This window comes from Rhamphochromis longiceps, linkage group LG14 (assembly GCF_057381845.1).
Source record: "Rhamphochromis longiceps isolate RC_006_pf linkage group LG14, R_longiceps_female_GT1.1, whole genome shotgun sequence".
NCBI classification, from domain to species: domain Eukaryota; kingdom Metazoa; phylum Chordata; class Actinopteri; order Cichliformes; family Cichlidae; genus Rhamphochromis; species Rhamphochromis longiceps.
Window position 1 is genome coordinate 25,475,470 of NC_140570.1, and position 24,228 is coordinate 25,499,697.

Genomic DNA, 24,228 nt, shown 5'->3' on the forward strand with positions numbered 1-24,228 from the left:
TCTCAAACACACACACAGGTGCGCACACACTCATGCGCATGCAAGCGAGCAAATGTCCTTTCTACACATGCTGCTATTAATAGCCCCTTTACTCACACACCACCTCCTGTTCATCCTTAGGTGAGTACACACAGGTTGCCCTCGGCAACCGTCCATTTACATTGTGATAGAGAGAGGAGGCGACAAAAGCAAGGGAGAGGAGAGAGGCAGACAGGAAGGACCCATAGAGAGTGGTTCTTACGATTGCTCTCTGTGTACGGCCTCTTCTTCACCAACACCTACTTTATATAGTTATTTATTTATTTTCCTGCTTTCAAACCGTGTGGCTTCCTCTTATCTGAGTGTTTTTATCCTGGAGAGGGTTTATAAAACAAGCAACAAGAAACAAAACTGAGAGCGTGCAGCCAGGTTTGCAGCTTCTGGAGCCTGCAGTGAGGCACAATGGTGCAAAACGACATTGTGCTAACAGAAAGACGATGTGTCATGCTGATGTTTCGCAGAAAAGTGAGAGAAAAACTTCATTTAGTTTGTAAAGAATGAATCAGGCAGAAGCTGATGGTTACTGAGTCCTTCAGCAGCACTGCATGTACCTGGGAATGGTTATTTTTTTTGAGGTTTGGATTCTTATTTTCTATTATTTGCGTTTACTGTTTTGCGTATGAAAGCTTTGGCTTCCTGCTTTCAGATTATTCTTCATGTGATTAATTCATTTTTATTATATCATATTGGTTTCCATCTTTGGTTATTCGTACCACCTCAATTTTTCTTTGTATCGTCTTATATTTGAGTTTTCGTGTCCATTTTGTTTCCTGTTAAACTTTGATAGTTTTCTCTGGTGTCTTGTTGCAGTTTTGACTTCCTGTGTGTCTGACTGCCTTGATTGTTTTCACCTGTTCTTAGTCACTTTCCCCTCTTGTGATTAATCCCAACTCCGTCCCCGGCAGTCTCTGTCTTAGCGTCTGTCTGGCTCCCCTCGTGTGCTGTTAGATTTTCAGATTTTGCCTTCAGCCGAGTAAAAGTCTTGCTTCCTGTTATTTTGTCTGCCTGAGTCCTGCATTCGGGTCCTCCTCACTTCACACTTCATGACAAATTTCCTCTTAACTCTCATCCAGGATTTGTGATATTTACTAAAGGACCACTTTAAACTGAGCCTCAATAAAGTCTAGGGTCGCAGACCTCTTCCTTTCTTTGTGTAACAGGTGGAGGAGCACACCTGTAGGCACTCGGTTAATTGTTTAAAAGGCTTAGTTAGCTAATATTAGCTGTTGTGTACAGCCGATAAGCATATACTTTTAGGTGTGGTTTGGGGCTAAATGTTTCTCTTTTAAAGATTTGATCACTGTGTATTTCCTATCAGTTTAACTGAATCAAATTTACCTCCGTGAACTTTGAGCCAGCTGATAACACAGGGATCATGAATGTGTGCACCAAAGTTCACGATAATGAAATATCTGAGCCATTTTACTCAAAACTGCAAATGTGAATTTCATGGTGGTGTGAGAAGAAAAGTCAGGAGGCTACACACAAGTGATGGGGATCCATTATCTGGGGACCATGATTTGTTTTTACTGATTAAAGTTTATTACATTTATTGCTTCAGTTCATAATTAGAAGACAGCAGATAAAATTAGAAAGAATAGAGAAAAAATAATTCATAAAATAGTAAATAATTTAAGTAAAATAACTAAAAATACATGTTATATCCAGATATATTCGTCAGTGGAAAAACAGTCATCATATCTTTATATGGCAATTCTTCCCCAGATATCCGATCCCACATTTTCAGCATGTCGACATCCTGTTCAGTGTAGCCTTAAAAAAATCTGAGGAAACCCGGCAAGCGGAGCACAGAAGAAGTCTCGGACCTATAAAACTATATTCATGAGATGAATAGTAACCGAAGGTCACGTCTTTAAGCGCTAGAGGGGAAAAACCAAGCAAAGACCTGACCCAGGACCACTTTCTGATAACTGAAGCCTCATCAGAAATGGTCTCAGTGGAAGGGTGGCTGTCAAAGAAACTATTCTTAAGACAGGAAAACGGGGAGAAAAGGTCGAAGTATGCCACATTATACAAGAATTGGACGGAAAATCAGTGGCAGCGGGTTTGATGGAGTGATTTTTGGTTCATGTTGCCATCAGTATATACTGAGAAGGTCAAGAGAGAGGTACAACAGTCAGAGCACACAGCCATGTCTAAAACACGGTGGAGACTGTGTCATGGTTTGGAGCTGCATTTAAGATAGTGCTGTTAAAGATCTCAACAAAACTGATGGAATTATAAACACAGAAAATTATGGTCATATTTTGAACCACCATGCAGTAACATGTGGAAAGCATCTGATGGGCAATCCCTTCATTTTTCAGCTTGACAATGAACCCAAACACACAGGCCAAGGTAGTAAAAGCAGACCTGGATAGAAGAACACAGAATGAAACACTATCAGTCATGGATTGGCCTCCCCAGAGCCCCGACCTCGATATTATTGTAGCATTGTGGGATCATCTTGACAAAGAACAGAGCAAAAAGAAAAAAGCCAATATCCAAAGAGGAGCTTTGAAAGTCTGGAGAACTATTCCTGAAGACTACTTAAAGAATTTACAGGAAAGCCTGCCTAAGAGAGTTCACTTATATACTGTATTAGCACGTTGGTTTACATGTTTTAATGAATCGCTGCACCTATTTTCCATTTTCCAGAACAAACTACAAAGAAATGAGGGCTGGCTCAAGACTTTTGCACAGCACTACAAGTACATTTCTGTTCATTCTTCAATAATTACAGCTTTACAGACATTTTTATTTCCCTGAGACACCCACGAGGCAGAACTGAGATAACCGTTAAAACTTTAACAAATCCCCAAAGGCCTTAAAAAGGTAATGAGCACTAACCTTTTTAGAAGTTATTCTGATTGATTTGGTATCTCTAATGATCCTTGTAAATATTGTGGCACCACAGCCCACACTTCCCGAGAAGAGCAGCAGCTCAGGCGGGAGCCTTCATATCAAGATAAAGAGAAACAGTTTGCGGCTGATCTGCCAGGATAAAACCGTAAACTGTGTCCTCTTCCTCGTATAAAGTCTGTATTTTCTCTGTTGATTCTTCTCTCTCGACAGCAGCTGTGCTCATCCTTCCACCTGCTCTCCTCCCCTCTTTTCTTCACGCCATCCTCCCTCCTCTCCCCCCTCAGCTGTCCTGTGGGATGTGATGATGCTCTGACAGGCTTGGCGTCTGTTCTTGGAGGTGCTGGTATTTTTGTGCCACAACGACGGGGGCTGGTACAAGAATAGTGCCGAAGTTGTAGTGTATAGTGTGGGGGTGGGGATCTGGGGAGAGCAGGGATGCTTTGAGAACTGTGAGATTTTTAAGCCATTGTATAGACAGGAGGGAGACCAGGGAGGCTTGCGTAAGTTGGCTCACTGGGTGCAAATTTAGACTGGGTTTGCTCACGCATAAATCTGATGAGCAGTACTATCTCAGTCGTCAGAGCTGCGGTATTTTAAGACGCGAGTGTATGCTGGCACGGAACGTGGGGCATATTTATTGTGTGTTTATTTACAAGTCGTGAAGAGTGACATCTGATAATTTGAGAGGCAAAGATCAGGATTTGCATCTACATTATGCACCTCTCCCCTTTCCGTTCCTCTTCCTGTTGTTGCTATTTATTTTCTAAATGGCAAACTGCTATAGATGGTTGTCCAGGTGTTTCACAGTCACTGACTCTGGCACAGAAATAATGAGGTGATGTAACATCTCACTCAGACTCCCTTTCTATTGCGCCTTCACTTCAGACAGCAAGATTAGAGCTTTCAGATGAATTTATGGATTTTTAGCTTTTCTATTTTTCACTTTTTTTATTACTTCCATGTGTAGGTGTCTGTTTGGGCAGTAAAGTTTAAATTCTCTGCTTCACAGTGTTTAGAAAAGTCTTTTTTATGTGAGGTAACTTAAGGTCGGAGAGTGCTGCAGCAGAAAGGGATTTATAGCAGGAAAAGGTTAATTTTGTGCAAAGAAACTGGAATCCAGCTGTTTTAATAAGACCAGTATTATGCGAACTGGGTGATTTCCTTAGAATGTAGTCAGTTTATTTAAATTAGTTGCCCTTTAGTCGTTAAGAGGTTATTGAAACACTTTGAATTGCATTGTTACGGAGAATAAAAAGTCAGCACCAAATCCAGCAGCTGAGTGTTGTTGAAATAATATCAAATACCTGACAACCACTTCTCATGCTATTATTTGCATGCAGGATATTGCTTTCTCTTTTTCACCTGCAGCCAATAAACTTTTTGTATAACAAACATTTTGATTTTGCACATGAGTGAACAAACAGGCTCAGTTCAGGGTCCCAAAATATGCCATGACAGGATAGCGACCATTCAGTTCAGGGTCCCCAATTAACCAAACAATTACCATTTCAATGGGTGGAAGACCACATACAAGGGCCCCAGCCATCCTGCAGCTTTGAATCAGAAACTTACTGAAGCAGTATGTGCCTTTGCTTTCAGTGTTGTGAAATGAGAATAAATCTAAAAAAAAAAAAAGGTCTTTTTCTGCCTCATTCATGAAAATTAAAAACTTCAAACTGGATTAAGAAGATCCTCATGTGAGGATCTGTCAAAATCTGATGATGTGAGTACATTTCTATACTTTTTTTTTACTCTGAAGACTGTGTTTTTCATTAGGTTGCTAGGAAGGTTCAGTTAGATTTTTCCATATTACAAAGTGGAGGTGAAAGAGTTTAAAATAGGTGGGGTTTAAAACAGGGTGTTTCTCAAGCTAAGTACACAAAGCTTAGACTCTCATTGTTTCTAGTTCATACTTTCTAGTTCATAGTCCGGTTCGACTGCAGAATGCAGGCTCTCGAGGACGCAAGCCTGCAGCACAATCATTCATTCAAATCAATACTCTGCTCAGCATTTTTAATTAGTTTATCATTGTAATTAATATTTAGAATAAAATTACCCTATACACTAATTATTTAAAGTGAAAGTGTAAAAATTTTCATGGCTAGATGTCAGTAGATTGACGATTACAGTCACCCGAGGTCCCTTTTCTTACCCCTCCCAATTCAAGTGTATAATCATAGCTAATAGATGCATTGCATTTGCAGCTTCATCCACTCTTGTGGGGTCATCTTGAGCTGAAGGTGACATAAAGACAAACATGTTTCAGTCAGCCATAACGGATCAGAAACCATTAAATTTAGATTTAATGGTCACATTAAATGTCAATGCTGAGTGAAAAGCGTTAACATCTATTTAATCTGTATGAGACGACAAAACTTTGTGAAAAGAGCCTGATATGGGTCAGTGAGTCAGAGAAGTGCTGCTGTTAGCTACTGTTAGCTACTGTTAGCATCTGTTAGCCTCTGTTCGCGGTTATTTGCTGCTGTTAGTGGAACTTTCTTTGGAGTGGCTGTAGCTTAAGTCTGATGCTTAGTGAATAAACTGTCATATGATGTGAGAATGTTATCAAACTGTTTATCAGAGGGAAAGTGTCAATTTTTGTAACACCTTGAGCCTAACATTAGCTGGCATAAAGTTGGCTCATAACCAACTGTTGTTGTCGTTTAGCTGGCTCTGGTCGGCTGTACTGAGATGGGAGGGTCGCATGTCTAATCTGATGACAATAAGTAAATGCGACAATATGGGGAATAAATGAACATGTTTATGTTTTTGCCTGTGTGTTTATTAAATCCAACACTACCATTTTTGCCATTTTTGGAACTAATTATGTGAGTTTACAGTCTGTGGTGGAGATCGGTCAAAGAATCCTGAACTGAAAAATATGGGAGGATCCAACAATGGCAAAGATTGTGGTAGAAATTTAACTTACAGGTGGAAATGCTTTTAAAAAAAATATTTTGAGGCAAAGTCAGCAAAGATTTTAATCTGTTTCCAGATTTGGCTGGTGGCTTTATATCCATGTATATGTATATGTTCTAGTGACTACTGAATGAAAGGTAATTTTAATAAATGCTTCTAAATAACTGCTAATATAATTTCAAGACTGCTGTCAAGTGCAAAGACATGCTTCTAGAAGGAATTTGGTAAAATATGAAGATGAAAAAGTAAGCTCAAAATGTACATGTAAAGAAAAATATTGTATTCCATAATGTTCTTTTAGTTTTATTTATTTATTTATTTATTTTAAATCAGGCTGGTAAATGAAGACTACAGTAAGTTTTGAACTAACTCTTGCTTTTCATTAAACTCCAGCATAATAAAATATTTTGCAACAGAATTTGTGAACAATGCAAATGTACATCAATCGCTGTGTCTTTTTTTGATACACAACTGAATGTCTTGCTTTTTTCTCAGCAGTGTGCTTTCTTTCTAGTCTATCTGACGTTCTTCAGAGTGGAGATCATGGCCAGAACTCAGCGCTGCATTTAAAAAAAACATCAGTTTTCTCCAAGAAACCCTTCAGACTGGAATTCTGTCATTTTTGTACATACTTTTCAGTAAGAATTTTAGTTTTTTTTGTAGAATATTTAGAAGCGGCAAAAGGAATTAAATAATGTAAATGTAGAGTGTGTACATATGGGATCATTCAAGCCAAATTTAGTTGGTTAGAGAAGTTATTTTTACATCGCAGCAAACTCTACATAGGTGTCGGTATGTGACAACAACCGTAACTAACACACAAAACAAGACAAAAATGAAAACAGCGTTTACTACGTGTGCACAGGGGAGGGGAGAAAAACTGCTTTCGTCAGCTGTTTATGCCTGCAATACTCAAATGTCCCGCAACTATAACACTTTGAAATTCTATTCATGATTGGAATACCGTGACACTGCTGCACTTTGTGTTGAACTTGTCTGTATACTCATCATACGGAAATGTGGTTTTACGCAGCTCGTAATCATTTACACGGTTTACATAAAGGTTTTTGGTTAGTTGTCAAATATGTTCAGGCATAGCACTGACCTGAAGGAGGAAAGATAAACATGTTCCTATATGTTTTTATGACTTTTGTAATAAAACTAGATGCACAGAGAGAGAAACTAGAGCCAAAAAGAGCACAATGTAGGATTTTTAAGATGGACAGATAAACAGTGAATCTGAAGGTGATGCTGAACGTTCCTACAAATGTTTCAGCAGTTGACAAACAGATGCACTCCTGGAAACTGCCGAGGAGATGGGGTGAATGAGGGGGAGGGAGCATGCAGAGGAGACGGATACGGTGAGGAGCAGAAGAGCAAAAGGAAAAGGGTGAGGAGCAGAGGGTGAGCAGTGTGTGGGCAGAGAGGGCCGGCGAGGTGAGGGTGATGACGGGGACACATGCAGGTTTGTATCTTCCTGACGTGTGAAGTGTACACACAGTCCTCTCTTCTGCCCCCATATCTTTTCTCTCTCACTATGTATTGGATCCCACCCTCCATCAATCCCTCTTCCTCACCCACTCACTCCCTTTATTCCTACCTATTACTGGTCCCTGAAAAAAAAAATAGGGCAGCCATTATGTAAGGAAGAGAGAAGAAGTGGGGAGGGGGGTAGACTGTGAGCTGAGGGAAAAAAACAGGGTGAAACAAAGCATTCTGGATAGAAACAAGCAATCACCGTGAGAATGAGTAGGGGGAATAATGAAGTTGGCATGCGAGCTCTTCGTGCAGGTAGAAAGACGTGTTCCGATTCACAAAAACAATAGGGGACGGGAAAAACAATTAAAACCACAGCATAACAAGTAAACGTCCTCCATAGAAAAGGGTCCAATTAGGAGAGCCTGTTAGTGTTAAATATACTTGGCAGTAATTTGCTTTTGCAGACTTATTACAGCACTAAGGAGGCTACTGGGTTACAAATGTTGCAGTTTCTGTAACATACTTATAGGTTTCATCATATTAAAGGTGACAGTCAGCACTTGAACACGTTTGGATTCGTTTCAAACCAAGCAAACCTGTCTAAATAAAATCTGCAGTCTCCTCCAGTGTGATGTCTCTACTTAAGAGGACATTTTGACATGCAAATGCAGTAAAAGCGCAGTCGTGAATAATAAAATTAATGATGGTTGAATTCGATTTCGCCGGTTCAGTTTTATTGTCGTCTCATTGTGCTGCACGCTGGCTCGCTATCACAGCCTCACAGCTTAGCGCGACTTGTGTTTTTACTACAATGTCAAAGTGTGTGCTGCGAGAAAGAAAGTGGACACATATGTAGGGAATGTTGAGTTTACATGCAAAAAAATTCTACGTTTAATGACTCAGCGCTGGCTTTAACAACAGCATTTAAGCACTGTGTTGAGGCACACAGAGTTACTTTCCACCTCTGATCTCATCATCTCTCTCTCTCTCTCTCTCTCTCTCTCTCTCTCTCACCCGCTTGCTCTTGTCCCTCCCTCTTTCTGGCACTTTGCCTCTCTGACTGGCAGCGAGCCTGTTGAAAGTAGGCTAGGATTGACGCGCTGCTTGTGTCTGAGTCACAGAGAGTTGTGGAATACTGAAACCCACTGATTGCATTTAACTTTAGGCATCCGACTCCCATGCAGTGCATGATACAATAGAGCCATCCACTCTTGTTTCTGTGCCTCAATGCTGACGTTTATGGCTGCACTTACAAGCAGAAAAAAAGAAAAAAGATTGGTCTGACGCCGTGTACAATTGCACAGATGGTTATTTAGAGGCATTTTCATCACAACGGAAAAAGTAATGTCACTCAGAACATAGTACGGCAACAGTAAAGAGACATTATCCTTGTTGTCGTTGCAAAACAGTGGTTTAGGATGGCGTGCCAAATAAAATAAAAATACAAAAAAAACAAAGGATAAAGAAAAAAACCTAAAATTTTTACATTTTCTGCCATGTTACATTAACTTCTCCCTCACACATAGCTCGCAAGCATCTCTTTAATTTATGCTTCATCATTAAGTGCTGTCAAGGCCCTGTTTTCAGGAGGTCAGCAGTGCCATGGTCAACCATAGCCCTACTTACCTGCTTAACATAGAGGAAAACAACTATATGAAGCCTGATACCACCAAGCCAGATAAAATTAAATGACGTGAAAAAATTTTTGCCTCAGAAGAGTCTGCAACCAAGGTTGTGACGCATGCACAGTCGAATGTTTTACCTTCTCCACATACCGCTCTAAATCATCCCTGTGCGTGTGTGCCGTGTAAACTCGCGAGCTTGTTACTTGTCTAATGAGCCACAAGGATTACACCATATAAACACAAGTGCACGGACATAAACAGGACAAAGGCGAGCGGCGGCGGAGATGGGAACGAGAAAGACTGGAAAAGATGCGAGTGTAAATAATCTAACTGGCTCTCCACACACGGATGTCAAGGAGGTCATGGGAATTTTCCTATTCAGTGAGCATTAACTTCATGATACAAACTGTTCATTGTGGGCTCCCTGTGGGATTATATTGTCTAATCTAAACCAAAAAACTGTGGCTGTAACATCTGCAGAAAATCAGGCACTAGTTTACCAGCAAATGTGAAGTAAAACAAAAGCCAAACAAATGTAGCGAAGACAAATCAGACACAAGCAGAGCCTGAAAAACAACATGAATACTACAGAGAGTCCAGGGAAGGTGGAGGATAACACTGAGGCAATCTTTGGCTCCTCGCAACGAGGACAACGAGTTCGTACCTCTGCTCGTAAGATACACACAAAACAGTCAGCTGTGATTAGCGGAGAAATCTCTACAAATCTTAATCATTTACTCCATTCTTTGCATGCCATCACTGAAAGAATAAACCAGCTAGTACGCAAGCCAAAGGGTGTGTGGAGGTGCAAAATAACATGACTGCTACACCACTATAAATCAAACACCAAAGTTTGCCTTAAGTCCTCTCCTTAAACTTAGGATTTATTGCAAGCATTTGGTATCAATCCATATCGTGTAGTCCTGAGTGCATTCATGATTTTTTCACTAAAAACTGCCATGACAATAAAGAAAATCTGTTAAATATCTGAAAACAGGCAGGCAGGAAACTCGTGCATCTTTGCAGAAATAAAAGTTCAAAAGTTTATGGTTTCATCTTGATTCAAATATTAATAAATTCAGGGCTCTGCGTTTTTAATTTCACCTCAAGTGCTTCAGCTAATGCAGTATACACAGGCCATGTTTACATAGGTGTGGAGGGAGACAGTAAACTTTGCCAAGAAAGAATTACTGCTGGATTTAGACGATACGAGTTTTCAAGCAGCTACAGAGGCCTGAACCACCACTTTAAAGATCATGTAAGAATGAGCTTTGAGGGGGTTTTGACCTGAAAGACAAAACAGTCCTCGTCGCAGTTTAATTTTTGCTGTACCGATCGAGCCGAAACACAGAATACAGCAAAGATGAGGAAGGAAACTGTAGAGTGGCCGAAAGAAGAGCTGTGGCATAAGAGTATGAGACGCTTTGGTTGGCTGGGGGGGGAGAAATCTGATCAAATTTCTCTCGGTTAGGTGGGGGAAGCCTGTGAGAGTTATGCAATGTTGTTGGGATATGGAGCCAGAAAGGGGTGTAAACAACACCGCTCTCAAGTGGGACAGGCCTAATCGTTGCCTAGTAACAAGTATTTTGGGCCAGACCAAGCAAACATGGCCCGCCTCCCAAAAGGAAACAGGGGCTGGCCTCATGAGCACAGTGCAAGTTAGTGACTTCCCGAAAATACGCTAAGAGACAGGGGCAAGCAAAACAAAGCACGTCAGGGGCATTAGACAACACCAACCACTTTCTATTTTTTCATTTTTACCTAGCTTGGCAGGAGTCTAGACCACCACAAGTTGTAAACACACAAACTTGCGATGAAGTAAACAGTCTGGAGGGAGGATTGCAGTCTAGAAACTCCACACCATCTCTGACTAAAGTCTAGCCGTGACTAACTATTTAGGCCCATGGAGCCTATGAAGAAACTTGTGAAAAAACTTCAGCATTAGGTTTACAACCTTTACAAATGCAACCCTACTTGATGATTAGTACACTTGGCAAAGCAAATTCCTGCTGCTCACTGATAAAGTGTTGCTGTTTTAATTATAATCTATATGATCCAAGCAACTTATTGACGCTGAGTAGATCACCTTTAATTCACTGGAATGAAAGTTAATGACCTGTTTCACAACATTATAATTAATGCATAATTAATCACTTCTGCAGGTACAGGAGTAATTACTGCCCACCTTTTGTGTAACAGTTAATGTGTTTATTGCACGAAATAAGAACTGAGGCCATACCAACTGCATATTTAACGACACAGCGACTAGCGCATGGAGTCGGGAATTTTACCGGCGACTGCTCGGACGGTATGACAGCTAGTTTAGTGATGTTGAACCTGTAACTGCCTGAGGGTAGTTCAGGCAGCACAGGGTGGAAAAGGAAGATTAAAAAAAAACGGTCGTTAACGGTTAAAAGTGCGCTGAAACAACAACAGTCGCCGCACTGCTCTCTGCTCCTCTCCGCTGCTGCCACTGTTCTCTGTGCAGAAAGAATCCGGAAGCCATATTGTGTGCGGCTGCTGTCTTGTCACCCATAGCCGGTTGCCACGGAAACCGGTTGCTAAGCGGCATAACAAAAAAGACCAAATTTATACGTGCTTGCGTCAGATGCAACGGCGTATCCATGGCGACGCAACGCTACACACATTCAGCAAACCCGTGTACAGCACATGGCCCCTGCCTCTTTTAGCACACCGTGTCTCTTTTTAACCGCTTGTTTTAGAGATTATTAAAAGTAAACACGTCTTCTTCTGTCGCTGGGAAGCATGTCTGTATTTTTAATCGGACTAGATATATGTTGTGTTAAAATAGCGGAAGCTATGTTAGTCGGCAGTGATTGGTTTCCCCGTGAATGTGGGCTGCCTTTCCTGCGTTATCAGCCATTCACCTTAATAATTCCCCATCAGGAACAATTCGCATCGACGGAGTTAGTCATCCCGGTTCAGCCGCACGGCACCGGTAGCGGCAGTCCGGATGGGACACAGCGTCCTCCGTGGATCCTCGTCTCTGACGTTGTTGCGGCGCTGACTAATAACTCGTTATCCCCAACTCTTCCCTTTTTGCTCACGCCTTTTCACACACCGACTGTATTGCCGTAGCCCTCTCGCAGCAGCAAGCCCGCCCAGTGACACTGTGTGACATCACGAACACAAAACGTAGGCCTTGTATTTCACATTTTCATTCATGATTTGACACCCCATGTTCTCGCATTTGGCCCTTGGAGCGACCCTCCTCCCCCCAAGCCAATGCCAAACTCCCACCTGCCACATTCCCACTGCTGTCCGCATGTAGGCTTTAATAATGAATCACTTTTGTGCTCGTCCCGGTGATGTTTGCAATGACAGGCGCAGATTTCCGTCACTGCTGCCCACTGTACATGTCAGAATAACACTGCTGTTTACCAACTAATGTTTATTTTTCCTTTTTTTTCTTCAGGAGGAGGAGGAGGAGAGGGGTGTGAATAAGACCGATGTTCTGACACTCTCTGAGTGCTCTCTGACTGTCCTGCCCACACTCAAATCCATAACAGATTAGGTGTATACATTTTTAAAAGTCGTAAAACCTCGCTTGGCGTCGTACCTGCCCTCGGGTTTAAGGAGTGTTCAGGCACAGAAGAAAAGGAGGCTTTCCTTTCATTAAAACATTAGGCTCACAAGCACAGAGGACTCCCGAGGGCGTGTCCTGAGAAACTTTTCAGCAGGATTTCCCTCGCATGTTGACGGGATTCCGTCCTGAGCTGTGAGTATTGCATAACTTAATCCATTGTTTTTCTTCTGGTGTTTTCCAGGTTACGTATTATATTGTAAATAAAGAAAATAAATGAAATAAATAAATAAAGGTTACTTATCTATCCCAGTTACAATATCTACAGAATATATATTATAGGTTTATCCGATATATAGCAGACTAATAACAATTACAATTGGGTAAATGTGCCACTGATTTCAACGTAACAAACCTTCACATTATAGGAATATTATGTATTGCTATGACTAAATAAATGTCCCAATCAAAACACACGCAAACAGAGTCCTAAATAGATACTTTCCATATTTATCACCCCCGAGCTTCTTAAAATTTCCTCTCAGAAATTGTCAGACGGTGAGAAATATCTCATGCCCGTGATATGACCAAAAAAAGAAAGAAAAAAGTCTATTATTATCCGTCGACGAGGTGAGATTCTGGTCCATTTCAGTGGCAGAGGGAATCCCTCAACGTCACCAGGGATACCAAACACAACATCAGGCACAAATATGGTCATGTACGTCAGCGGAACTCCGAGGCGGGACTAGACCGTTGAAATGTCTTGCTTCTACTCTGGGCTTCATTCATAAGACAAGATCTGCTACTGTGCACCGTAATATAGCAAGCGTCCTCCGGCGTTCCGTGAGCGGACTTTATGGATGTATATTTGCACGTTTGATAAGGTCGGATAACGGAGAGCACTGAGAGGATTTACCGCTGAACCGGGGAGGACTTCTTCGCAGATTGAACTGGTAGACCTTCCTCCCCCGTCTAAAAGCGGGGAACTGGATTAAGAGTCTTCATGCAACTTTTTTGGAAAGAGACCAAGAGCGTTTCACCGGGGAATAACAAGAAGACTTACATAGGTAAGAAACGCTTACTTTTTGTGGCTGTGAGCGCAAACGGTTTGAGAGCAAAAGTCTCTTTTTGAAAGCGCACTATTTTAAAGTAGGTCGGGAGCATCTGTTCGCTTCAGACGGCTTCATAGGAGATGCTTAAAGACAGTTTTCCCTGCTGACACCGGTTTAAACGCATAAAACACGCTGCTGCAGGCCACTTATTAACCGCCTGCCATCATTTATGAGAGAACAGCCTAATTTAAAGCAAGCGCCAGCTGGCTTGTGTTAAGTGCACCGAGTTTAACATCAGTCATTCTCTCATTACAGTACCTCTCCTCCTTTAGTAATCTTCTCGTGTGTGCCGCTGCCCTGCCGCTGCAGGTGACATCGCTCTCTCTCCGGTACCTGCAGGTGTCGCGTTCTCTTTCGGCCCCCCCGGGGAGATGTACCAAGGATTTCCCGGCGACCCAGACAGCGGTTCCCGTGGAAGCTCGTCTCCATCTATAGAGTCCCAGTACCTTTCCTCCGTGGACTCCTTCGGGAGCCCGCCGACCACCAGTGCTCCACAGGTAAGTTCCAGTCAGCAGACTGGAAATGTAATGAAAACAAAAGTCGGAGAGCGTTTTTACCTCAGATTGTTTATTCGTTTAAAAATGCAATATGACTGACACGCGATCACTGGGTATGAACCTGTCATTTAATTATGATATGTGCTTTTGCTTAAACACACTCTGCATGGTGTGTCAGTTGTATAAATATACAGAATATAAACGTATTTATGGCTTATGAAGCAGTGGGCTCTGTCACCGCTAACAGAAGACCGATTACACCAAGTCAGCACATTTGGTGTATCCGGTCTTTCTGCAGTCAGAACTTAAATGACCGGGATGACTGGATGTAAATTCAACGTCTGTGTGTTGACTGTAGCCCCGGTGGCGGCGTTGACAACGTGCTCAGCGCGGTTGACAGCGCTCTGGAACTCTCCGACGTAAGTGCCGCAGCCCCGCCCCTTTGCCCCGCTTCTCTCCTTCCACTCGCTCCGCTCTCCTCTCGCCGTGACGTAAATGCCCGTTCTATTTTGGAGTGCTACGTCGCGTTGCCAAGGGGAACACCGGGGGTGTGAGGGAGGAGGAGGAAGGAGGCGGGAGAGACGCCGTTTAGAGAAAAACGATTGGTGGAGGCGGTCGCTCTCAGAGCCGTCGGTCCAAACGTCTGAACGCGCTTTCAAATGAATATTAATGAACGGCGATACTCCCCCGAGTATGAAATATAAAATACCAGCGACAGATTTGAGCTTTCCACGACTATTTTTAGACATGGGCGCAGAGGAAAACTTAATAGCCCGTCTTTTTTATTTTAACAATGAAAACACCTACAGTCGTAAATTTCAAGTTTTTTTGTTGTTGTTTTTTTGCTTAAAGTTAAACAAAACATCCTTGAACACCCTTTTAATTCAAATTCTCTATATAATGAGAAATCCAAGGCTGCTACCTTAACACGTTTTGGCTCCTACCTTTACAACAAATAGCATTTCTCCACTCTTTGGTAAATCCCACGGAAAAGGTGGTTAAATGAATATCAAGAAATGGAAACAAGTCAGAAACTGGGTCTAGGTAATATAGGCCTACAACAGGGGTGTAAAACAGAAGACCCAAGTGCCAGAAGTGGCCACAAAAGTTTTTAATCTGGCCCACTTGACAGCTTTGGAAAATGTGAAGGAGTGCATAAATTTTAGATTTTCTGCTGTATTTTTTTTTCATAGGTTTTATGGCTTTTGTACTTCTCCCACGGCTATTTATACTTCACCAAAGTAGTAACAGATAAACAGCTAAATGGCAGAATGTTCCTGTTTTTTCACTGTCTACTATAGAAATGCATGATTTATAAAGTAAGTTTACAATAGAAAAAATAAATAAATAAAAAGAGGACATTCTGTCTGTCAACTAACAAACATTTCCAGCTTTATAATTGCAGGACAGTCTGCGCAATGAGCTAACAGAACTTCTTCCTTAATTTTACAGATTTATTTCTTACAATTTAAGCCCCAAGTGGAATTTCTCTATCATCTAGAAAAACTGAGTCATATCATCTAAAACTGCACTTGTTTTTCTTATATTAAAATATTTCAGGGGTTTAATGTATGATTAAATGTCTGTGGGCTGCATGTGGCCCACAATGTGAAATGAGTTTGATACCCCTGGCGTAAAATGTCTGATCACTAAGGAGTCTTAAAACTGTATCACGTCAGGTAGCCTAAACCTTTCTTTATGTAATTGTTAACATAATGGGTCCAGGCATATTAAATTATTAATGTTAATATTCTTCTTTCTGTTTGTGGCAGCCTAGCATGACTTTCCTAGTATATGATAAATACTAGTATCTCTTCAGCTGTTGTTTTATACATTCAGCCACATTCGGAGCAGAGGGTTTTTCACACCTTGTTGTAGTTTATCTACAGTCAGATGAGAATAGCAAACAGATACAAATAGTTTTAGGTGAAATCTGAATTTAAATCATTTTACACTTTAAAGCAGATCTTTATTGCAGCTGATGAGAATTTCAGTGCATGTTTGTACTAAATGTATCCGGTTTGCTACAGTGATCGGACTGATGCACAGATCCCAGCTTTTTTTTCTGGTTTTTCTGTATCTGTCTGTATTTTTTTGCTGCTCTACCTGATCTGAGCTCTGGTCCATAAAACTTAATTGTCGACATCTCCTCCTCAGGAGTGTGTGTCAGCAAGTGCTGGCTTGAGCATTGTGGGCAGCGGGCCAGGGACAAGTGGTGGAGGTGAGATGCCCGGTTCATTCGTGCCAACCGTCACTGCCATCACCACCAGTCAGGACCTGCAGTGGATGGTACAGCCAACCCTCATCTCATCCCAGGCTTCTGGACAGAGTGGCTCCACCGGGACCACGACCATGACCCAACCAGCTTCACTGGTTGATCCGTTTGACATGCCAGGCCCGAGTTATTCCTCGGGATCTGGATTCACCCCACCGAGTTCAGACACTCCAGGGCCAGCAGCTGGCCCTGTCCGTCAGTCCAGAGCCCGAACTCGGCGTACACGAGAAGAGTCTGTGAGTGAAGATGGAGATGTTGGTGTGTTAGTAAGTTTGCGTGCTTGAATGGTTTGTCTGTTGACCCTCGCATGTTATACATGCACTGCAGGTATATTGTTTACGAGGAAGCCAGTAAAGGTAATAACGCTGTGTCTGTAATGTTAAGCAGTGGTGTGTGCTAACACTAATGGGTGGCTGGGTAATTAATTGGTGTATTTGGTGTTTGCTTTGGTATTTTCTCATTTGCACAAACCTACTAAACGGCAGAAGGCTAGTTCACTGTTCAGGCACAAGCAACTTTTATCTGTCAGCTGTGATTAAATGTAGCTTTATTTGGTGTTTTTAAGCTAAATTAGTCAATTAAAATAGCCAGTGTTTTTTTTTTAAGCTAATCTGTATTCTTCCTTATCTTAGCTAACACCCGAGGAAGAAGAAAAGAGACGTGTTCGTCGAGAGAGGAACAAGCTGGCTGCTGCCAAATGCCGAAATCGCAGACGAGAACTTACAGACAGACTGCAGTCGGTGAGCCTGGCCCTGTTCTTGCTTTCAGAGCGAATGATGATGATAATTGCATATTTTATGTTACCTCCCATAGCATCGTGTGGTGGGGTAATAAATGCTTGCATGTGTGTACAAGAGAGAGGATTATGGTAATGGGTGTTTAGCTGCAGCGAAGACAATTACAGTCCTCAAAAGAGACTATTGTACTTTTGGTAGTTAAGGCCTAATTAACATACTCTTCTATAAGCCACCTTGCATATACGGCTGTAGGGGAAGCAGGGAGGTATTTCTACTGGAATAAACACAAAGAAGATTGGCATACCTAACACTCCTTTCTTCTATCTACTGCACATCTTCTTCCCATTTCACCCACCTTTGCCTTGTTCCCGTCTCCTTCTCCCCCATTTTTTCTTTCATCCTCTGTACCAACCCACAGGAGACAGACGTACTGGAGGAAGCAAAGGCAGAACTGGAGGCAGAGATCTCAGAGCTACAGAAGGAGAAAGAGCGCTTGGAGTTTGTGCTGGTGGCTCACCAGGCAAACTGTAAGATCCCATACCAGGACCAGCCTCAGCAGGGCTCAGCACAGCTGCCTCCAGTGCAGTCCCAGCTGCCTCCCCAGGCCTTACAACCGCCTGTCTCCATTGTGGGCTTGACTGTGAACGAAGACTCTTTCTATCTGCCTCCTGCCTACACAGCCCATCCTGCCTCCACACAGTCCCAGCCTCCGGTTCAACAGCAGCAGCAAGTCCAGCAGCAGCCTCAGCCTGGAATAATGCAGGAGGTAGAGTTCTCTAGTTCTTTTTATGGCTCAAGCGAGCCAGCACCTGGTGGGCCATGCCTTATGGTCAACGACAGTGGTGGTGGTGGTGTTAACCATGACGATGCGGCCATTGGCAGCTACAACACCTCATACACATCTTCATTTGTGTTCACCTACCCAGAGGGAGCCTGCGGGGTCAGTGCCAACCAGCGGAACAGCAGTAGCGAGCAGTCGTCCGATTCTCTGAACTCGCCTTCTCTGCTGGCGCTCTGACTGACCGACAGACACACGCATACACATGTTAACACACACACAGGCTGAAGTACACGCACAGTACCAATCAGCCTCACCGATTGAGAAAAAAAATAACAACAAAAACAACCAATGGTTTACATCTGATTGGATTATGAGTTTACACATTCTGAAATGTATCCTAATTAAGAGCCATACAAATAGTTGCACATTAGGTCTAACCTTTAACATTCACTATATTTTAGTTTTCTATTACACTCGCAACTGGACATTATGGGTGAATAAAACTGGGTTACGAAAACTGAGTCCAAGTTGCCAATCTTAAGTTCTGTGGCTTAACAGATTAATTCACAGTGAATTCTCTTAAGCTTGTACTCTGACTGAGTAAGAAACAACACGATCACTCCGACAAGCACAAGCGCCCCTAACTTGTTCCCTCTGTCGGTTGCCCCTCTTCCAGTGCTCCCATCCTTTTCCATGCTTTTCTTCCTCTCGCTGAATGTATTTGTGCAAATCTGAAATAGGGACGAAGGACGCTCTGTTCAGGTTTTCTTCTCGTGGGAGACAGGCTGCTGATCTCTCGCTCACCTCTAACTGTTCATCTGCTCGACTTCCCTCTGCTTCTTCATTTGCTGTTTGGACTTGGCAAGTTAAGGATCTGAGTGTCACAGCCCGCCACTAAATCTTGTGCTTTTTCCTTCTCTCGTTTTTTCTTTTTCTTTTTTTTTAACAAAAAAACCACACAAAAAAAAATCTTCTGACATCTGCCTACCTGCTGTGCGACCCATCTCTACCCATCTCTGTTTTCTCCTCTTCTGTCTCTTTCTCCTTCTCTCTGAAGTCTTCGACCCCCGAGAGCCCGAAGACACCCTCCAGCCCTTGGGACCTTGAGTGAAAGCCGGCTCAACTAACATGCCCCCCTTTGAACCCTGTCATACAAGGACATGGACGCAAGCCCAACCAAACGGAAGAGTCTTTTCTTGGAGCACGTTGCTCAAATCCTTACAGTGAACAGCAGCTAAATACTCTGAACACGCACACAGACGCATAATTGATGAACAAACACATGCAAAAAAAAAAAAAATGCAAGATGGATGCCACTGTCTTCTGCTGAGCCATTTTTCATGTTGTTCACACAATGAAGATTAGACACACCAGTTGTGAGGATATAGAGAGACTTAAGGAATTAAGGAAGCAAGCAGGAAAGGCTCTGAGGGAGTCCGGATAGAGGATGGCTTTCATTTTAACGACGGATTTTTGTGACCAAAAGTTTAAAAAAAAGGAAACAAAACAAAACAACAACAGAAAAAAAGAATAAAAAAACAAATAAAACACACAGAAAAAAAATCTTCTCTTGCCAACTGTGTGGAAGGGTGACCTCAGTAAAAACACCTCCATACCACAGAGCCTCATCGCCCTGGGCCGACATGCGTATATTCACGCCATCGCTTTCAGCAACTGAAGATGTTTGCTGCAGCGCACCAGCTCAGAGTTTTGCTCACACTCATTCAGATGTGAACCGATGCCTTTATTTAGAGGAGAGACTTTTTCTTTTTTCTTTTTTTTTGGGGATAGTGATTCAGACAACCTCTAAACATTGGGCTCAGTGGTCTCTGTACCTCCTCTGTTCTCTAACGGGGATGAGGCGGAGGTGCGTTTATTGTGAGTGCGTCCACTCTGAGGCACCTGGCCCGTTTATTTCTTTCTTTATTGAGGTTGACGGGGCCAGTGAGCACAAAAGCAAGACCTGGAAACGAAAGGGGAGAACGTGTGGGCTGTTGTTTTGGAGTAAAGCGTCCTTTCCTTTGCCTGTGAATTTGTAATTTTTTTTTCCCTGTATGTTTGAGTAAGAACCGTTATATATTTTAATGTTTATATTTGTTTGTGTGTTTAATTGTTTTGCATTGACCTCCGCTTTCTCCTGTACTGTTAGCGTTTATTATTATTTTTGTATGTTTTGTCATTTTAAGTGGGAGATTTCTTCACAAATGTTCCTATTATATCTGCATACTTATTGTTTCATTATCTTATTGTATTTTTTTTCATTTGGCAACTTTGGAGGCATGCTGTGCACTACGAGGAAAAAAAATTTAAGTCCATACCCATCTACATAGTTAAAGGTAACATGTATATATATAAAAGTATATATACCATGATGTATGAATGTCTGTAGATCTAAATGGGATATTTTTGTCAATGAAGAAGAAGATAAAATAGTAAAATCAATATTTTTCTAAATGAACAAACATATATATATATTATAAAGTACTGCCCTGTCCCTCAACATGAAGCACGATGTCACTGCCTCTGTCAATGTGTATTTATGTTTTATAAACGATATAAAGCACTATCCGAGTTACATTAAATGTATGTTTATAATGACAATGATGTTAGAAGGTTGTGGTAATGCCTTTGTTTTGTTTGTGTTTTCCTCTGTGAGGTCTGTCCCAAAGCTACTGACACCTTAACGCCACTTGCTCCTTAGCAGAAAACGAGGGGGAAAAAAGTGATTGAATGTCAATGCGCATATTAAAAGTGTAAGTGTTCAGATGAAAACGTGATGATTAAACTGTTTGATTTGTAAGGCCAAAGTATTTCACACCCAGTGTAAACATGCCACTCAGTGGCGTTCGCATTTCCGATAAAAAGTGTTTGAAGCATAACTGCAGCCTTGATTGATGGGCGTCATCATGTTAAAGCTGATCCACTGGTATACTCGACAATACATGTTGCCTGTCTGAGATTAAAAAAAAAAAACAACCAAAAATCAATTGTTGTTATTGCTGGATGAGAAGCTTTATTTTTCAACTAATAAACATGTTTATTCCAAAAAGAAAAGAAATTGCTGGTTTAATGGTATAAATCTTTGCTAAATAGTGGCTCTGGGTGGTCAGAAAATGGGCAGACCTCATGTTTTTTTTGTTTTGTTTTTTAAATGTTGTATAAGGACTGTGTTTGTACAGATGTTGGAGATGCCTTTTTGATCTCTATCCAAATGCAAATGTGATGAGAATATGTTCTGGTGTCAGAATGAGCATAAAACATATTCAATAGTTCTCATGTATATAGATTTTTGTGGTGCTACTTATACTAAACTACAATGATGAGACCGTTGAGCGGTGGAAAAGTCACCGAAGGTCCAGACAAATGAAAACGCTGGTTGTCTCATCAGAATTTTGTATTCTGAACGAAAGCTGATAACAGTGAATTCGATGCAGCTGAAGCTCTGAATACTCAGTAATAGTTTAATATCAACTGCCTGTTCCATCTCCAAGTGTGGAAAAATAGATCTCAGAGGGCCCTTGTACTGTACCTGCATTCCACACTTACATCTCTGATCATCACACAACATATTAGACTCATTCTTTAATGAAATTTGTTTGCTTTGGATTTAATTGAAATCGTTTTTATTTTTCCTTTGATAATTGTGAGGTTACAATAACAAATGGGTTGCTCGTAAATTGGAAAAGGTGACACAAAAGGACGAGAAGAAATATCCAGCTGTGCGATGGCTATGTTAGCATTAACTGAAAACAAAAAAGAGTTTTCTTATTTTTCTATGATGAGGTGAATGTTTCTATGTATTTCTATTTTTCCACAATTCCCATATGAGCTCCAGTTTCATATCATCTGTTATGAAATGCAATATTATTATCCTCTTGGATGAACATAATGTAGCAAATTACACAGTGATCAAACTGACTGCTACTATATGTCAAGTGTGATGATGTATTGCTTTAATTAACACGTTTTCTTACAGTATTAAACGTTATCCTTATTGTTTAAAATAACATCTAGTGTGAGACAAACGTCACAGAGAATGTATCAAAAAATCTATAATTTTTTATTTATATATTGATGATACATAAAGATTAAAGTTATAGAAAGCCACTGCTTTTATCAACATCTTTTCTTGTTTTTTAAATAAACCCTCATACTATTTTCTGTGAGTGAAAGTTACAGTTTTGGAATACATAATAAATATGGGTACAGAAGTGAAGGGCATGAAGAAATTCTATGAAAGATGTAATTAAAGATACATGGATTATTACATAATGTGCTCATGAAGGTGCTCTGATATCAAATTATCAACTGGTCTATTTTGTAGTCCATTTACATCACCCTAATTTATTCTGTACGTCACAAAAATGTAATGTTTACTTATTTTTACAGCCTTATTTTCATTTTTTTTTTAAATCTTGGAAGAGTACAAAAGTGTATGACATATTTTCCGTGTCACTTTTGCGGTCTCTGCTCTGTGAGCTCCTGTGTCCGTTATTCCACCTCTGGCTTTGCCATCTTAAAAAAAAAGTTTACATTATGTTTTTTTTTTCCCTCATTTTCTAGACTATGAGAGCTGGGTGAGCTGTCTCCTTTAATGATGGTTTGGCTAAATGCCTTACATTTTTCCAGTTTATGAAGAATTGCATAAATAACATATCTTGAGGTGCACTTCTCTTGTGTTTTTTTGCACTTGTTTTGCTCTTTTTGAGCTCCTTAAAAGATTTACTTGAGTCGAGACTGCAGAAGTTGAGCAAGAACCTGAAAAGTGCATGTATCTATCATTTTTCTGAACTGCAGTTTCTTTTCTTTATATTTTATCCTGATGATTATTTTCATACATTCCACAAAATGTAAAAATAATAATAATAATAATATTAATAAAAAAATATCCATCACAGTTCTTTGGACATTAAGTATTATATGCTGTACTATCTTGTTATGTTAAACCAATCTGATGTCTACTGTCACAAAAAATCCTTACATTTAACAAGCTCCAACCAGATAACATTTTGCTTACATTAATGAAATAACATGTTGTAACGCTTGGTTTACTCTGTGTTTAAATTCCTGTAATTTACAGAAATATGCAGATAGAAGAGTACAATGTATTTATGAAATGCAATATGCAAAAGGGTCACTGGCAAGTCTCAAAATTCAGTTTATTTGTACATCCCAGTCTCACATATAGAGGTTCAAAGGGGTTCTTCTCTGTGAGGAGGATTAAATTGCCAGCAATTTGGGATTAAAGGGTTGAAGAGTGAGTAGGGACAGAGTAGCCAACTTTCAGACATATAAGAAGGTCCAAGATCATTTAGGATTTTATATACATATATGTAAGAGTCAGTCAAAAGTCAATGAGATGTGCTGTGAGATACTGGAAGCCAGTGTAGCTCTGCTAAAACTGGACTGATCTGCTCCCAGTTATTTTTTTTCCTTTAGTTAATAACGTTGCAGGAGAGTTTTGGATAATCTTTTTGGGATGTCCAGAAAAAAAGAGCACAGCAGTTCCACTGGACATGAATACAAGAACAAGGTTTTTAGAGTCAGAGTATATCAGGAAGGGTTTTATCTTGGATGTATTCCTGAGATGTCTTACTGATGGAATTAATGTGAGGTTTAAAGCTCAAATCAGAATTTAAAACAACCCCACGACTTTTAACTTGTGGTTTTCCTCATACCCAGTGACTTGTAAGAGTATAATAAATTGATTATAAAAAAAGACTTATAAAAATGCTTATTTATTAATGTTTTTCATTAATCTGTATATTAACTGTGTGTAAAATGTCTATGTTACTTATCTGAGCTGTGCAGAGCTTTATAGTGCCTTTTGGCTTTTTTTAATTATTTTTTTGTTTGGGTGAGGGCACTTCATGTTTCATTTTTGAAATTAGAAGGATGAAGACAAAGCACTGATAAACAGAAAGTGAATACTTATCTCCATCAAGTGGTCAGAGACTTCACTCCGGATGTATTTTTGCTTCTGCTGCTGCAGGTGAGGCCTGTTGCTCCATATCTGCTAAAAAAAAAAAATGCTTATTTTCTAACGTACGTAAGTAGTAAAATTCAAATAGCGACAGCCCTCAAACTTAAAGTGACGGTCACTGGCTGTCATTTATAGTCATTCACTGAACAAAGAATCAGGTTTTGGTTACCTGAATGGACATCAAAACTGGGCTCCACTGTGAGGCTGTAGAAAGGCATGGACTTATCCAAACCAATCAGCAAAGGTTAGGTTATATGAGTGTCATTATTGCATATGAACAATCAGCAGTGGCCTGGAGCAGTTCAAACAATGATGTGTGGGTTTTTTTCACATCATTCAAAAAAAGAAAAAAAAGTAACCCAGTTAAATACA

At 40.8% G+C, this 24,228-nt stretch overlaps 1 protein-coding gene across 4 annotated transcripts; it reads left to right on the plus strand.

Annotated features, from left to right (window-relative positions):
• Positions 1-8,112: 8,112 nt before the first annotated feature.
• fosb (FosB proto-oncogene, AP-1 transcription factor subunit) lies at positions 8,113-22,761 on the plus strand. 4 transcript variants are annotated; one of them, XM_085379367.1, is made up of 5 exons: positions 8,113-13,538; positions 13,893-14,080; positions 16,238-16,621; positions 16,988-17,095; positions 17,511-22,761. In XM_085379367.1, the coding sequence occupies exons 1-5, from the start codon at positions 13,475-13,477 to the stop codon at positions 18,108-18,110; spliced, it is 1,344 nt and encodes a 447-aa protein (XP_085235493.1). In that variant the 5' UTR covers positions 8,113-13,474; the 3' UTR covers positions 18,111-22,761. The 4 variants fall into 4 exon arrangements, with proteins under 4 accessions (XP_085235493.1, XP_085235490.1, XP_085235491.1 ...); XM_085379364.1 differs by having other exon boundaries at positions 13,923-14,080; XM_085379365.1 differs by having other exon boundaries at positions 13,923-14,080; positions 16,238-16,591.
• Positions 22,762-24,228: the final 1,467 nt, after the last annotated feature.